The sequence below is a fragment of the Poeciliopsis prolifica genome, unplaced genomic scaffold (genome assembly GCF_027474105.1).
Source record: "Poeciliopsis prolifica strain line A6 unplaced genomic scaffold, Auburn_PproV2 SCAFFOLD001, whole genome shotgun sequence".
Taxonomy (NCBI): Eukaryota; Metazoa; Chordata; class Actinopteri; order Cyprinodontiformes; family Poeciliidae; genus Poeciliopsis; species Poeciliopsis prolifica.
In genome coordinates, this window is record NW_026562376.1 from 21,181,657 (window position 1) to 21,199,219 (window position 17,563).

Sequence of the window (17,563 nt, forward strand, 5' to 3'; positions counted from 1 at the left end):
GCGTCTCGTTCCTTATGCTTAATCTCTCAGCAAACTGGCCACAAAGAGAAATTGTCAGATATTGCCAGGAGGAAAACGAAAGACACCAAACCCAACGATGCAGATGACCTGAAGGCATTCTGGACTTCTGTTGCACCTCAGCAGAGCCACAGGCCGACTGCCTCCATGCCACACACCAAAGATCCAGTAGATCCTAAAAGTCTTTTTTTTATTTTTTTATTGATGTTATATCACATTCTGATTTTCTGAGTAACTACGTTTTGGGCTATTATAAGCTGTAACCAATACCCATCAAATAAACACCTAACAAAGCTTTCTTTGTATCTCACCACTTCTACATTTTTGAAAATGTTTCAATAATATTGAACTCTATTAAGATTTCCTCAAAGATTGCAGCATGTTGACTGTAGCATCTTATTCTGTTTGAGACTCATTTCTATTCCCCCTTTATGCTTTGGGGAGCGCTTTATTGCATTTATTCTCGATTGCGCCATTTCTTAAGGTTTCATCTTTCAATGAGAAGCACATAAAGTTAGTATGAAATTGCTCTTGCTAATGCAAAACACTTCAAGCCAAAGCCCGTTTTCAATTATGTAAATGAGAGAGAACAACAGGAGAAGCAATTCTGACTGCCGATAGCCATGTTTGCACCACAGCGAGCTTTTTGTCCGCTGCTGCTTGCCAGTGGTATTACTCAGAGGTGAATGTGTATCCCAGTTTTCCCCAGAGGCAGGAGGTCTGGACAGAGGCTGAGATAGTAGCAACCCACAGAAACACAAACACACACAAAGGACAGTGTTATGAAGGACACCACACACACACATAGGCTGACTGCTGCTATTCTCATATCTGACTTAAGCGTTGCAGAATTTGGAAGAGAAATCAGCATCAACTTCCATGTGCTTGGAAAAACACTGACTTGATTTCTTAGGAACCTTTTAAAATCTGCACGAGAGGAAAAATAAATATAGTCCCCTGCGGTGAAAGATGGGAGTTTCTGCTTATAACCAGAAAAGGTTAAAGACAAGCCATGTAAAGCTGCAAGTCATTATATGTCAGGGCACAGGTCTCGCCCCTACTTGAGCTTTAATCCTCCAACTTTTAGTTTGCACAGCCTCCCAAAGCTCTGAATAGATGCACTTTGGTTACTCCAAAGTTATTAATGCAAACTCACACAAAGACAAACACATCCAGTCTGCTCAGTGGGCAGAAGAACTGCATACATACTTCAGTATGTAAGAAATGGACTGGGACATTACAAAAACCCCCAACAATATTTAGTGTAGCTATGAAAAGTATATACTATTGGATGCGTTAAACTTTTCATTGCTCTTACAAATTAATTGTGATCAACAAAATTACAAGACCATTTTTAAGTAGTTGATTGATAATGTCATCTTCATGTTCGCTCTCGCAAAGACAAATAAACTTTAATTTGGAAAAGACCCTTAACACAGAAAAATACGGCAAAATCAAAAACCACACAGATGAGTAAAATGTATTACATCTCAAAACAAAATTGCCCTTGAAAAAATGCTAATCATCAAAATAGAAATTGAGAAGCTCATTTAAAATGATCATGTGATTAAATGATTATTTTCTTACTAATAGTCCTGCAATGAGCGCAGTCATTGTGTCTCAAGTGATTGTTTTACAGTCGTACACCTGCAAAGTCTATTCACTGGTTGCTCAGCAATTCAGAGAAAATGTTACTCAAAAGTGTAAGATATTAATGAACTACAGTGGTTGTCGCCATAACAGCTCTTGGCTGCTGAAGGACTCTTTACCAGTGGAGTTGATTACAAACAAGAGTTTTTCGGATGACCTCCATGTTTCTGTGCATCATATAAACAGCAGGGCTCTTCGCTCTCTGGTGTCATCAACAGTAGCTACTCATTTACTGGAGACGGGGGAAATCTCATTGAGCCTCTACATAGTTATTTATCTGATTATATCTCCAAGAACTGCTCGGAGTACATCTGCGTTCCTCTTTTGGACGGGCCATTTGTTACTCGTCACTGTTTCGATTCAGGGTAAGATCTTCTCCGTGTTTGAGGTTTAAAGTTAAAGTTTTGTTCTGATAACCAAAGAAAAGAGTAAAAAGATCAATAAATGATTGCAATTTCATTACAATTAGATTAAAAAAAACAGTATGTGAGAAGAGTCTAAGAAAAACAAACTTCTGAAAACGTTTTCTTCCTGACACAGCAGTGACCCCCTTTAAACTAAACCAAAAACCCACAAACACCCTGGATAATGTCAGGCTTTTGTCTCAAGTGGATATTCTCTGGGTTCAGTCCTATATTAAATGACTGCAGTACTTGTGGCTCCAGATCTGATTGCCTGTGATGTAAAAATAACACTCCCTAATTTTCTATGATGATACTTTACTCAAACAGGAAAGGGTACAGCTTATTCTTTGGTCTTACTAATAGGTGTTTACTGAAACAGTTAAGGATCTAAAAGGGAACGGAGCTGCAAAACTCACATACATCGATGCAATGACTTAATAAAAAAGTCCTGCTGTGTATCATCGACTCCCATAATCTAATCAAAAATTATACACACCGTCACTGCTTGCAGGAACTGTTATTAGCCAGAGCGCAGAGATTATCTGTAATTTCTGTAGTGCTGTGTTTAGTTAACACACCACAAACCTGGTGGAAATTGACTTTTCATTAGTCATTTTACACAGTCCCATTAAAATATCTAAGGTGAACATTAACACCAACTCTGGGCATTAAAAACACTGGAAACTTGTGGAAATTAGCATCTGTTTGCCAGGTATAAATTACTAAAATGGTAGTTTCCAGTTTTTAAGTTGGCCAAAAAAAAAAAATTCACTAATATGCAAAATGAGGCACAAGTGGTTCACTTTACTGTCTGCTTAATCATCAACATGGGACAGACTGAAATCAGACATATATTGGATAGTTTGAGAATGAGTTGCAACATGATAGCTCTGATTACCAGAATGTGGGTTTGCTCAGTGTGCACCAGACACATTTTTAAAGAGAGTGACTGTTGCACAAAAATGCAGCCACATTAACAATGCAGTCTTGATTACTGATCGGAGCTTTGATTGCATTGTACACATGCGACAGCCACGCGCTTTAGTGTGGTCGTTTATCCCTGGAAGTAGAAGTAAGTGCTCCACTTTGGTTTGGCAGAGGTTCTCAGTCTCGAGGCTGGTATTTATTTTACACAAAAGATTTTTTTTAAAAAGGACAGATTTGTTAAAATGTAACTACTAAATTTTGAAATATGCTTGCTATAACCACAAAATGCAGCTTTGCAGTCCACTTTTTACAGTTTATCTGTGTCTACATAACGCCACATGATAAAACTGGCACCATGCAAAGTATAGCTTTGTGTAAACATGCCTTTTGCTTTGTTTATAAAGTCCCTAAGAGTGAGAGGCACAAAAACAAGAGTCACTATGTTTGTGATGCAAGGCTGGACTCAAGACACGACAGAATATTTGATGAAAACAGTGCGACTCATAAGCTCTCCCCAGCCTAGCTTCGGATGGCTTTCATTACTCCAGCTTCCAAGCTCTGCTCAGCTACCCCCACTCAACCTCCTAAACAGTTCCTGGTGCGTACATCTGGAGCGCTGGCCCACTATTAGCCTGCTAATTGATCCTCTGACAGGCCACGGCAGCCAGCACAGCGGAGCATGGAGGTTCATGTGGCTCTAAGAAAGGACTTTTGTTCTCAGGGCCCCAACAGTCTTGTTCCTTGCATGGAAAAACTGACATGGGGGGCAGGAGTTTTGGAAGGAGGAGGAGGAAAGGGGGGTGACCTTTACTTAAAACAGACTCTTTTTCTCTCTGTCACCCAGTCAAACACGCTGTGAAAACCAATAAATATGAGGGGAAAGTGAAAATGTCATGAAAACAGTTGAACTCTGATAAGAAAAATCGATTAAAAACGGAGAGTGCACTTCCAATTGTACGCATATAGTACAGTTAGACTGCAGGATAAGGGAATTATCTCTTTAAAAGTCAAATTTAACACTTTCAAAGACATGTTCAATGCCAACTTGAATAAAATTTAAGGTCAAACAAACTAGTAATGTAGAGGATGGCTGGGGGATCTTGCTGCATTACAATCAAGCACAGCAAAAACTTAAATTTCTGGGGTCTGTTTGTGGATCTTAGCAGCGGCTTTGTGCTTCTCACTCATTGTGTCAAACTTTTATAGTTTTTTAGTACCAAGCCTCGTATGGGTGGCATCAGAAGTGAGCCAGTGGTGAAAACATACGTCATCCAGCTGAATGGACACAAAAAAGCTAGCTGGCTAGTTAGCTAGCAAGGGTATAGCAGCAGCTAGTTAGCAGTAGCCTCAACTATCTAGAGTCACAGATCACAATGCAGATTTCTGTAAGCGGGAAAGATTTTCATCCAACAGGAAAGTCCTGCGAGAAAAAAACTGAATACAAGGATAAAGATTAAATACTCTCACCATAACAAAGTTTAAGACTTGTGATGAATGTATTTGTGAGGCTAAAATATCTTAAATGCATCTTTTAAATGCATTTAAGATCTTAAAAAGGCTTTAGTTGTAGACATGAATTTAAGATTTTAAGACTTTTGAAGGATGTGCAGAAACCCTGTGTGTTTCACTAAACTGTAGCTGCAGAAGACAAGAATCAAATATTTCATTTTGCTCATTTTTTTTCAGGGTTGCAGAAATCAGGGATCTTAAAATCCTAAAAATATTTTTCAGGACTATGTAGAAACCCTGATTTATCTTAACATACTTACTTACTGCAATAGAAACTTGATAACACAAGTCTATCAGCAGCTGCTCATCAGTGACAAGAGCTGACATTTAAACATCTCCAATTTGTGTCATCTATATAAATCTTTTCCAATTTGCTAAAGTAAATGAACCACTAAATACCAAACCACCTTCCTTTTTACCCAGAAATGTATTTTAAAGCAAGTTGTGTGTACCTTCCAAAACAAATGTAATATACATATATTTTTATAAATAGAGCAAATATTATTTGAAATCACATCTGTTTTTCTTACCACCGTTGAGGAAAGAACTTCCTGTATCTGGACGAATATGAAAAGAAACGTCCAATTCATTTTTAAGACGTGAACCTGCGTTACTCGGCCTGGCCCGACTCACCCTAGGCATCAACAGGAAAAACAGATATATAAAGTGTAATGGGCGTACCCTGCTGGCAGTGGTCTCTCCCAAGTTGTGGTTTTGGTGTTGTGGTCAACGTAATACACTCTGCCATGAGGTAAAACTCGCTGCTCCCAGCTGCACAGAGAGACAGGCACACACACAAACACACATTTACTTCATCACTGAAAACAAAGACAGTATTTGGTAGGATTTCACAATGTATGCATCTGAATGTTATTTAGAGAGGACAGGGAGCGTCCTTCCTCGGTGGGTAAGGATGGGACATTAACGCTGACACAGACCAGCATTGATGAAACAAATCCATGGAAAACTCCACGGATCTAAATCTGACCAAATTATCTGTAATCACAGAGTTTGCTAAATGCATCCCACCTGCTTTTGTATCTCCTCTCCTGGGCTTTTCTATGGACACTTTGATTAACTACAATTCAATATATAGAAGTTAATTTCAGCTTGTCAACATGGAATAAACAGGATGCATTATATTTAAGGTTATTTTGTGATTTTATTATGTATAAACAAGATCACGTCTTTTAAGTATTTTGTCCTTTCAAAAGAAATGATCACTTATTACGTTGGTCTAGTGATGATCATTAAATTAAGCTTAGATGAAATATTTTCAGTGATTCTTGTATCCATCTTTGACCTTTGACCTAGTCCTCCGACGTTTGAGGGGTTCTTTGGATGAACAGCTCGGTTCAAGTCACTCCACAGATCTGACATCAGGACCCTGGGCTTTGACTAGGCCCAGGATTTTCCTTTTCTGAACCCTGAGCCTCGGTGGATATGTTTTGGATTACCGTCATATCACAGGGTCCGGATCTGGTTCATTCATCCATCCCTGCTCGTCCTCGTCAGCGTGCGCGGAGCAGTTCATCACACAAGACACTCGGGACAAATGTTAGCAGTTTGTTCTAAATCTCTTCCAGCTGCAGACGGTTTTCTGTCCAGCGGGGCGGCTGATTTCAGATTCGGTTGAGCTGCTAAAGTCGTCTTATTGAAGAGCTGAAGCAGCTCTTTTGATCTCATCATTGTGTTCGCTCATACTTCAAGAGTCAAACTAAATGTTTGAAGTTTAAATGGTGAAAACCTCTTTGAAATTTTCAATTGTTCACAGGTTAAATTTGACCTCAGAATAATAATTAACTGAAGTAATAACCTGGAGAAATTCACTGTTTTCAGCAAGAAAGAAAGAAAAAGAACAAACTCAGGGATTTTCACCTTATTTACAATTTATATAAAATATTTTTAAAATCTTCTATCTTATGAAAGGCTTTCGCTGTGCTAATCTGAAAAAGTGTATTTTTAGGGGTTTTCTTTTCATGTCAAAATGAAAAAAAAAAGACTTTTGATCTTCCAAATGAACTCCTGCAACATTTGCAGTCGGCTTGATTCATGGCACGCATCTTAATACATATTTTCATTTCAAAATGACAGATACAAGTCCTATATTTTTGTATAAAAATAATAAATATCACATTTTAATTTATGACAGATTATAGAAATTTCAGCTTTAAATAATTTAACCTTCTGTTTTTGTACTTTGAAAAGCACAGTAAAGTACTTTTAATATGTCAGTCTGGCCTGGATTGGATGGACTCATTGAGACTGATGGGTGGAGGGAGAGAAAGATGGATACAAGATGTCGATAGGAGGGAAACAGAGTTGAGAAATACAACATAAATGGTTTTATTTGCTTTTTCACCTCTTAACCAGACTGGGAAAATACTTAAATTCCAGAATCTTCCAGAGCCCTCTTTTTACCTTGATATTTGTTTATGTTGCTGAACCAAGAGAGAGACGAGGATGTGCCAGTTCTTACCCTGCCGGAAGCGAATCTGTGGTTGACTCAGTTGTGTTGCTGTTGGCCTGCTCTGCGCTGGAGGGGGCGTTGGGGCTGGGCTCTGCCGGAGCCGCCGGACCCACGGCATCCTGTCCCGGAGAGGGGCTGCTGCCGCTGCTGTTGGCCGCCGGAGATCGGCCAGACGGGGAGGACGGAGGGGGAGGAGTCTGACGGGCCACGGCACCACGACTGCCGTCCAACCCGTTGGACGTCAACTCAACTTTGTCTGCAAGAAGATACAGAGGAAAGAAGATCGTAACAGATTTGCTTAAAGTAGAAGGAATCAAACCCTGTCCGATCCAACACGATTTTATGCGTTGTTGTTGGATCTATGTGAGCAGACAGTTCACCTGCACTGTGACCCGGGCTGCCGTTGCTCTTTGAGGGCTGTCGGTGGTTAGATGTGTCACGGTTCTGCTCCTCGGTCAGCTCCCCGTTATGCACAGTCCTCTCTCTGGAGCCCCCAGGGGAATCGCCCTGCGGGCCTCCCACTGAGTGCCTGTTGCTCCTGCAAACAGTAAAACAAAACAGACAACAGATAAGAAGATGAAGTGGACAAAAAGAAGGTTTAAAAAAAAAAAAAAAAAAGGACACAATTGAGTTTTTCTCAATTCAATATGAACCCCCTCTTGCATGCGCTTCCTTCTCAGAGATGTACTGTGGTTCCTCAGGTTAAGTCGTCTCAGGTGCAGCTTTGGTCACAGTCAGACCCACAATCACCTGATGAGGTGTCAATTTTCCTTTCTGGACAATCTGGTGTTTGTTCTCCTAGAGCTACATTTAACTTTGAAGTTCTTCCAAGAAGAAACAAATATGTTGAAGGTAGTGGTGGGCAATATAGGCATAAAACTTTATCCAGATATGTTGTGGTACTATTGTGAGAATGATAAGAAATATTTATAATTTATTGTTTTAGGTGACTGTGTGCATGACACAGCAATCATAACCAAGCAAATACTGCTATTGAACTCACTTCTTTAGGACACCGGTTACATGATTTATATCATTAAACAGCACACAGTAGCAGCTTTAAATAATATTTTCCAATGTATTGATATTTGTTGATGCTTTCATTGAACAAGCAGAGGAGAAAAATAGCAAAAAAACATTAATTTTGACAATATGGACAGTTGTGGAGGGAGGGGGATTTAGACATCATCTAGATGTCATTGTGACAAACTTCTTATCACGACAAAACAATCACAAAAAATGATAAACTCTGCAATAAATTCCCACACCTAGTTGAAGGATCGAGTTAGATCAAAAAGTCACTGCTTCATTAGTCGCAACAAAAGCATAAAAATATAAAGGAAGAAGACGACATTTACAATTTTATTTACGAGAGATATTTTTTTCTTGTCCAGGAGAAGAAACATGCGCTGGTAATATTCGTGAACGTGAAACATAAAGCTGCTGACTGCTTCTCCGTGACAGCTGCGCTCTGAGCCCTTGGCTGACCTGTACACAGCCGCCCCCCCACGATGTTTAGAAGGAAATACCATCTCACCTCTCGCACCCCCCGCAGAAAGGCTTTGAAATAAATGCAGCTATTTATTATCCTGCTACTATTGTAGCCGACGAGAGCAGCGTCTGAAACCGCAGTCAGAGGGGAATAACACGCTGGCACGCCGCATCATGCTACAGCCGACCAACCTGGCACCGGACCCGTTCATCTGATCCTCCTCTCTCTTCCATTTATTTTGAAAACTGTTATGTTCTGGTTTCAGGATTTTTACATAAGCGCTTTGCAAAACAGTATTTAAGAAACAGTTTCATGACTTTATTATTGTGCTATTATTCTTATTATCTTACCACAAGGTCTGCAGAGTTTTAAAAGCAGCGGTATTAGGTACTATTATGGATTCTGATGCCTGAAAAGCTGTTTTCTTATGTCCTTCTTTACAGCCATAAAGCTGACTATGATTTATGATCCGACTCCTGTGTGTCTTGTTGTATTATAATGACAAAACCCAAAACCTTCATTTCTCTGGATGTAATTTTAAACACACTTTTCCAGCTAGATTCAAATTTGTTTTCATTTTTGCACAGATTTTTTTATGGTTCCAATTTTTCGCACATTAATTGATTTTAATTGATATTTACCATGCTGATAATTAAAACACTTAATTAAATTGAAGTGTGATTTTAACCAAGTAGAACAACAACGAAACTTTCCAGTGAGCGATTAACAGAAACTTAAATTTGTCCACTTAAAGAGCAAAGTAGGTCTTTTTATTGTTACTATATTACAACAACCACACACACACTATATATATATAATATAGGTTTAAGTAGGATTTTTTTATGTTTCAGCCACAAAACAGGCATTATATATTTTTTCATTTATGCATGGCAAATGGAAAAAGTTAAGAAAAGTCTTTTCAAACAATAAACTTAAAAAGGTCATTTGACTCAGTCTTATTGGCTAAAGGTGTCAAGGCAAAGGAATAACGATGAGATGGGCTAATATCTGGTCCGTCTTTACGTCCATTCACTCAGACTTTCACTTGATCGAATTTGAAGGTCAACATGTTACGTGCTAAAAGTACAAAAACTAAAATAAAATCTGATTCTTTGTCTCACTATGTTGACCAATTAAAGGTCTGTCATGGTTTAAGCTGACCAATAGAATCAATTTAATATTTAAGGCTGTGAATGATGAAGGTGAAAACATTATTCTGTTCCTTCACAAGAAAACAATGTTATCTTCAAAACATGATTAATGTTCAAGGTGTATGATTATGAGGCAGAACAGTAATGAACAACGCTGTCATGGCTCAGAAGAATAATCCTAAATGTATTATAGTGAACTGAAGTAAATGTCATAAATATGTCTAAATCATCCATCACCTCCATCTGTTTAACGCGCCTCGATTTTTTTTCTGCTTATAAACATTTCGAAGTTCAGTCACCGATTCCAGTTGGCGCTAAACACTGTTGGATGTCACACTATGATCCTGTGTTAGTGCGTTTGGTCAGACCTGCTGTTTGGTCCAGCTGAAGTGGGAGTCCCCTCACTCTGTGTCCTCCTCAGGTTGGGTCTGTCAGGCTGGAGGATCTCTGCAAGTCAAACATAAACACATCATTGACGTAGCAGCAACACAAACGGCTGTTTGTCAGACTGGAGGTGGAAAAAAAAGCAAACTTGAAATTATTTGGGGTTTGGTGGTAAAACTAATGAAAAATGGTGCAGGGAATAATGATATGTTGCTCGTTAAGTAGCAGCAAAAGGGTTGGACACAAGGAGTTAATGTCTATTATTTTCACTGACATTCCTATTAATAGATTGTGCTTTAGTTTCTTAAAGTGATTTGAAATGCACAAGAAAATCAGGTGATGATAAAATGTATTGGTCTTGAAGTTGACCAGCCTTCAGAGACCAACCATTCCCAATGTTTTTAAATTCACAGCATACGAGTTAAAAAGTCTTTTCTCAAGCAGCAAGACGTTTAGTTTCAGGTTCATAAGGTTGCTGTTGTTTGAGTTTTGTTTGCTGTAAACTTAAATTTACAGGATGTCTGGAAACAGGTTGCCAGATATGCAAAGTAATTTCTCTAAACTGAATTACAAAGACTAAGAATCAGCTGTTTTCACTACAGGTAAGGAGTTTAAAATGAAAAACAAATCTATTTACAACAACTCCATCCATTCATGACATTTTTTCGTCATTGATGTTATAATCACACAATAAAATTTCCCAAATGAGGCATTGTAGCAAACTGAAAATCTAAACTTAACATTTTCTAACACTCTTCAAGCCAAAGAAGAAGAAAAAAACACCTAGTAAAAGGCAGAAAACAGGTTTTAACAACGCAGGCCAAAGCTTTCCGAAAATCTGTTTTCTTCAAACTATCATCAGTTCTAGTCTGCCAGCAGAGGACTTATTGCCTCTTTGAACATTACTGAGGTCAGCTGTCCTCCTTGCAGCTGTAAAGGATGAGAAAGTGATCATATAGAGGCTTAGACCTCTTTAAGTTTATAAAAAAATAAAAAAATAATGAAATCCATGCAGCCGTCACATGTGGCAGTGGAAGTGAAGTTAGTGGTTTGACATGGACCATTCATCCCTGTGTGTGCCACAGAGTCTGCGCTGGGCTTGTGAGCCTGGCCATGTGCGGTCTTGGTGGTGTGAGGGAATGTGTGACTTACGGTCCCGACTGTGACCCAAAACCACAGGCCTGTATCGAGCTTTTCATTAACACTCACTTTCTCCTTTACACACAAACATCCAGCATCTTCCAGTGACACACCGGAGCTATAAGCGCCTCAAACGCTGCCCTTGTTTACACACACACACACACACATACAGTACATCCTGCTATCTAAAGTAAGGCAAACAGGTAAGCTCTTACAGGCTCCTTTGCACAGACACACAGTTCTGTTTTGTGGCTATGAAAGAGCTTCTTGTGTGCAGACCCTGGGGACATGCAGAAAAATAAACAGTGGTCTTGAGGAGAAACCATTGTGTCATAGCCTGCTAACTGAGTTCATCACCCCCTCCCTCAGAACAGCGCGGCTCTAATTACTGGTAGGCTGTGTGTCTGTAGAAATGAAAAAGAGCTTTTATGTGTAGAAAAATCCCAACAACCAAAGTCGAAGGAAAAGAAGGCAGGGTTTGGCTGTAAACTGTAGCCTATTTTGATTTTAGGGTTTAAGAAAAGTAGTTTTTTAATGTATTCTCCCTCGGTTTGAGAAAAAGACTCCTGTCCTGGTGAGAATGGAGAAAAAGTAGATTTCAAAATAGCCACAAAAGGACAGCAAGTGCTGATGACGTCAACACGCTTTATGAGATCCTTTCAATGGACATTCAGCACATGGGAAAAGTTGCATTGCAAAGGGATCGGGGTGGTGAAGATCTTCCAGGTTATACATGAAGCACTCTGCTGTTAGGTTCTCTAAAAGCATCCCAGTTTGTCAAATCAATGCCGTTATTCCCTAGTCATCATGTTGCATAGCTACCTTGTACTTCAGTGGCATATGAAGATATGCTGCCTTGGGTAAATAATACTCCAGCATCATCTTCCTGTACGTTTAATGCTGTAACATAAACAATTTGGTCACCAGAAGTAGCTGCAGCTCTGATCTGGCATATACATCACACATATCCAGCACAGCAAAAACATTTATACAACTGCTTTTCAAGACATCGCCCAATGATGACTTAAGCTCATACTACACTATGCAAACGCTTGGTCTGCGCTGAAGAAGATTCACTTATCGCTGGATGCTCGATCTTTGATTATTAAAAGTTAAAGTGAAATAGATGGCCTGATCTACTTTCTGTATAATGGGGCAAATTATTATCTGATCACTTGAGGACAGTCAGAGGATTGGTATTTACTTTTCAGATCCTACAATGTAGGGGAAAAATATTACAACCAAGAAAGGTTTTTCAAAAGTAAAGATACCCAAGATCAATTATTTAATTAACATTCATAGAGGAAACACAGCCACACGTCTACAAAGCTCAGTGAAACGACATGAGGTTCATTAACTTGGTAAACAATCTTTAAAGATAGACAAAACTGGATTTACTTAAGGTTTCCTTTTGCTAAAAAAGATGTTAATTAAATCAACTACTGGCAAATTCATCACACTAAAGAACGGATCTCGATACAACACAGGGAGGAACCTGGATGTTACTCATGGCCTGAGTGTATCTGTGCTGTGCAGGGAAAAAAATAGTCTCACGGTTCTGTGGAAATGGGAAGTCTGAATATGTGAGAGTCCCAGTCGGAAAGGGTGCCAATATTTCCAGAGCTAAAAATCTCTCTGCTCTGGATTCTGTTTCTCACCATCCTTGAATGGAAGTTTTGTTTATGAAGGCTTCCACATGTACGCGTGCATTTGTGCGTCTCAGAGGAGCTGCCAGAAGAAAATAAGAAAAATCTTGGAACTAACAGAGTAACGTTCAGAGCAGGAACACAGGGTGCCTTCACGCTAGCAGCAGGCAACACACTCCTACCTTTATATATTCATTCGGGTCCCATTGGTCTATAAGCGTGCACACATACACACACACATGCACACCCCTCAATAAATGTAAAACATGTGCATGCCTGAATTTACAAAACCATAAAGCAAAGACAAGAACTGTAACACTTCATCTCTTTATGGCTGCTCCTGCACCCCCAAAAAAACCAACCACACACACATACACACGACTTCTGTCATCCCCAACCCTTCAAGTCAGGGGAACAACCACCCTTCTCCGGGTAAACATACACACAGCTTCTGGATCACAGGAGGTGATTGTGCTGCCGAGCTGCAAGCAATAAGGCTCAATTACTCAATCCTCAGAAACAAATTAGACAAAAGCGCTCCTGATGTCTGTGATTATGGGTGTGGAGAGACTCAAAACAACGGGTCATAAAAGGAAAACTGCATGAAGGGAGATTTCTCTTCATTAAATGGTAACCTTTGACCCGCACACATTCTACAATTATAGCCGCAGCTTTCTCTCACTGCTTTCTGACATCTTACAATGGGAATTTGGTTCCTTCATGAATCAGGGTTTACTTCTTTTTAAGGCAATAGTTCAAAATTTAAGAACTGTTGGTTTGGTAAAACTGGTGCAGAACTATTACTCATATGAGTGTTTTGACCATAACACAATTTTTAGGCATGAAAATTATGATCTTGAATGCTTGATGGAGTTAAGGATTTTTTAGATCCACATTATATCGAGGTACGCATAATTATTTGGGAGTTCTTTTTCTTTTGGCAAACTGGGTCATAAAAAAAAAAAGATTTCACTGACTCTGAAAAGCTGAAAATTTCTAAAAAGTTTCTCAGAGGAATGCAGCACTGAGCAAGTTTGTCTCCAAAAACCAACAGTATACACTTGACGGATGGTTAATTTCGGACTCAGCACACAAAACACACCTGGACTAAATAACAGGCACAAATCAATGAGTAATGTTCATCCTGCGTGCTTCTAAAGTTCCTTTTGGATCGCTTGAACCTTTGGTTTAGGCCTCTGATGATTTGTAAAGTTGAGCACAAGTAAACTATTTCTAAGATCTCAGAGAAATTTGCTTTTAACTAAAATAACATAAGGGGCTGAAGTAAAGAAAACTTTGCCTTCCTCTTCTTTTTGCATAAAATCATAGGTCAAAAGAGGAAATAAGGTCCAATGCAAGGACTTTATAGCTGAAATCTATTTAATTAATAAAACTACAAAAATTAATCAATTGATCTTTCTGGGGAACGGTAAAGCCATAACAACAATCTGGGAAAGGCAGACGACATTGATTAAGAACCAGTGCTTCTTTTCATAAAATTCAGTGAGGCTATTGGAGCCAAATATGTGTATTTTTGGTTTTTGGTCACTAGATGGGGCTGTCGGTTCCAGTATATGACAGGGAGTTGACAGATGTTGAACCTGGAAGGGCATACAAGTTTTTTACTGTTGTGTCAGAGTCATTGTTAACACTGTTGTCATGTATCATGGGATAAATTGATTTTTTCACAAATGGTTCATCTGACTGATACAAATCTGGACAAGAAGAATATTTTACACGTAATCAGAAGGTACAATGCTAGCCTCTAGCCAGCTTAATACTGGCTAGAGGCAGTAACTCTGAAGTGATTTATTTTCTGCTTCATAAGTATTCAGAACAAGTACATATTTTTAGACTACAAGTGAATTGTATTTGACACGGTTGCCATCTCCAGTTTGACCGGTCAGAAACTGTCACACAACGCGCCTCACTCCAATTCATCCCTCCATCAATCCACTCAGTTAAACCTGCAGAAAAGCCTCCGAATCTGATCTTTATGAGACTTTTCCCCCATCTTGCCGTCCCTGCGGTGCAACATGGCACGCACACAAATATAAACAGATATGATCGCTTAATTTCACTTCACAACTAAACATTTACAAAAAGACACATTTAGGTGTTCATGGCAGGCCCTCGCTGCTGTTCCTGTGTTCATTCAGCAGGAAACACAACCGTCTCTGTGTGCTGCTCAATGAAAAGCTGTGTGTGAGCTGCTGCATGGACTTGGCCGGGTGGAAGGGACAGTTAAAGAACAGTGTATTCGTTTAAAAAAAAGACTTTTAGACTTTGCTTCCAAGCCATAGAGGAAGGTAAAATGTTAGTGCAATACCTGGAAGGGGAAAGCACTGTTGATTGAATGTGAAGGCTTTGAAAACCTTCCTCCTAGGAGCAATTGGTCCGGGAAGAGCACATTAATGTGAAGATTAAGTGTTCTCCCATGCTGATGTTAAAGCTCTGTGGTAGAAAATACTGCAGCCGAACACAGTCAGTATATGCTGTTGGTATCAGGTTACTTTAAGTTTAACAGTATACTTGACATGTTGCTGTTGGCAAGACAGAAGAACCTCTGACATACAATTTAAACATCAGCCAAACTCTCCACTAAAACCCAGGCTTTTCTGAAACGAATAAATGCACATATAGGCCGGCCTTAACTGTTGGCAGGTGTGATTCTGCAGCAGAGAAACCCAAGCTGCAGACTAAGTCTCTGCAAGCAAAAGGCGTACTTATGTCGGATAAGTAAATTTTACACAGTTCAGCAGAAATACCAACGCTACACAATAACCAGGATTGTGTTGTTCTGTCTGGAGGTCAGACTTAGTTGTGTTTTGAGGAGAAACGCCACGACACAGACAAGTAACTGTTTTAAATCTCATAAACAGGTCATTGTTATAGTCCAGTCTAGCTTTCTTGATTTGAGTTTAATAAGCAAAATGGAACCTTATTTACCTTATGGTGACCCAGAACCAAAAAAAAAAAGAGTTGCATGTTTTTATTACCTCTAAACTCAACTACTACAACTTTTGTCGCCTGCAGTTGGTCCAAAACGACAGGTAACAAGCCATGTGAGCACAAGAGCCCCATATTCTCCTGTCTACAAGGCATGTTTCAGTTTTGATTTTAAGATTTTAATTTTAGCTTTTAAATGTTGAAATGGTCAGGCTCCTTCTTCTCTAACACAGTATGCACGAGAGTGTTCCCAGAAGAACTCCTGCTGCTTCCAGATCAGAGCTCCAAGTGCTTCAAGTGCAGGATACGGTCCTGCAGGTTTTAGACGGACCCCTCCTCCAAAACACCTGGTCAGCTGAATGTCTTGTTACCGGGCCTCTGCAGAGCTAAATGAGCTGCTTCTAAAGAAATTCAGGAATGCAAACAAAAGTTGCACGGCAGAATATCTATGAACAAATCCATGGATTTATAGCTAGACCAAAGTTGAATTGAGATGTAATTGATGTATTACATAAATAGCCACCAGAAGATGTTCCTTGTTTCTTTTTTTTTTTTGGCTGGTGGTGCTTATGAGCGCTACACCAGTTAGTTTCTGTGTATTTATCTTGCAAATGATTTTACCCATATTTCCTCTGAGTGCAGCTGAAGGCAGCCAAAGTACCTCAAGTATAAAAGCCAGGGAATATTTAGGAAAGACTTTGATTTGTAATCGACTACTGTTAAGCACAATTAACAATTTAATTATTGTTGTGGCTAATTTTATTTTTAAAAGATAAATAGATGCTACAAATGTCGTAAAAATTTTCTGTTTTCTGCATGAAAAATGGTTTATGAAGGAATCGTGTGACAATTGAAAAATAAAACAGAACACCTTTTGCAAGAACAAAATGAAAATATGAGATTTGTGTTTTCAACTGGCTTTCCTTACAGTCCGTGAGCCACTTTCTATCATTCGCTGTGCTATTAGGGGTATAAAATCAACTTTTTTGAGGTTTATATCATGCTGCAATATTATTTTCACATCATAAAATACCTGGAATGTTACTTTCAGTCTTTCATGCATGTTGGAGAAATCCTTGAATCTCCGATGGGAGCCATTTGCACAAATGGTTGATCTAACAAATTGCCTCCTTGGAGCTGCAGCCTCCAGGCTACACACTTATTTCTGGGATGCTTCAAATATCATTAGTTAGCGACTTCCACCTCTAAATGTCACCTCTTTTTCCTTCGCCTCCTCAGCCCCATCATTTTCTTTGTTTTTTTTTAAATCGGTATCCATATTTCTTTGGCATGAATGCTACAACACTCTCCTTTCCTGCTACTACTACTGCTTTTGAAATAGCTGGTGAACCATGCATTGCTAGGGTTGGAAAACACAAATATCACCGTTTAAAACAGATACTCGAGCCTTTACAATAATTTGTACAACACGTTTGTGCAGCAGTATTACCAAACATCATGGAAAAACAGGAAGCGATGGAGTTAAAAGAGGAAAAATGGTTTAATGTTGGGCTGTTTTTTCCTAAACCAAGCATGTGAATTTTCACTTTTAAAAAAAGCAGCAGCTGGGATTGATTGATTTTTATGTGACCAATTAATATAGATGAAAGCTTTTATTGTATCTCAAACTAATTTAGCAGCACAATTCATAAAACGTGATAATAACCAATCATGTGTATCTAAAGTCTGTGGTGCGAAGGCTTAACGAGGTGCTCCTCTGTTCATTTCTGTTCCTTTTCACACCTCTGAGTAAATGAGGCTGAGTGTTTGAGTTTGTATGCGTGTGTGTGTGCGTGTGTGTGCATGGGTGTGGGTGTGTGTGT

The 17,563-nt window shown here is 39.2% G+C and overlaps 1 protein-coding gene across 2 annotated transcripts in view; it reads right to left on the reverse strand.

The window, feature by feature from the left end:
- wwp2 (WW domain containing E3 ubiquitin protein ligase 2) overlaps positions 1–17,563 on the reverse strand; it is a 54,596-nt gene that overhangs the window by 26,575 nt on the left and 10,458 nt on the right. For both annotated transcript variants that reach the window (XM_055031566.1, XM_055031557.1), the window contains exons 6-9: positions 9,990–10,068; positions 7,359–7,516; positions 6,988–7,234; positions 5,190–5,279 (exon numbers count right to left, since the gene is read on the reverse strand). In XM_055031566.1, coding sequence (XP_054887541.1) covers positions 5,190–5,279; positions 6,988–7,234; positions 7,359–7,516; positions 9,990–10,068 — 574 coding nt within the window. The remainder of the gene's footprint in view (positions 1–5,189; positions 5,280–6,987; positions 7,235–7,358; positions 7,517–9,989; positions 10,069–17,563) is intronic.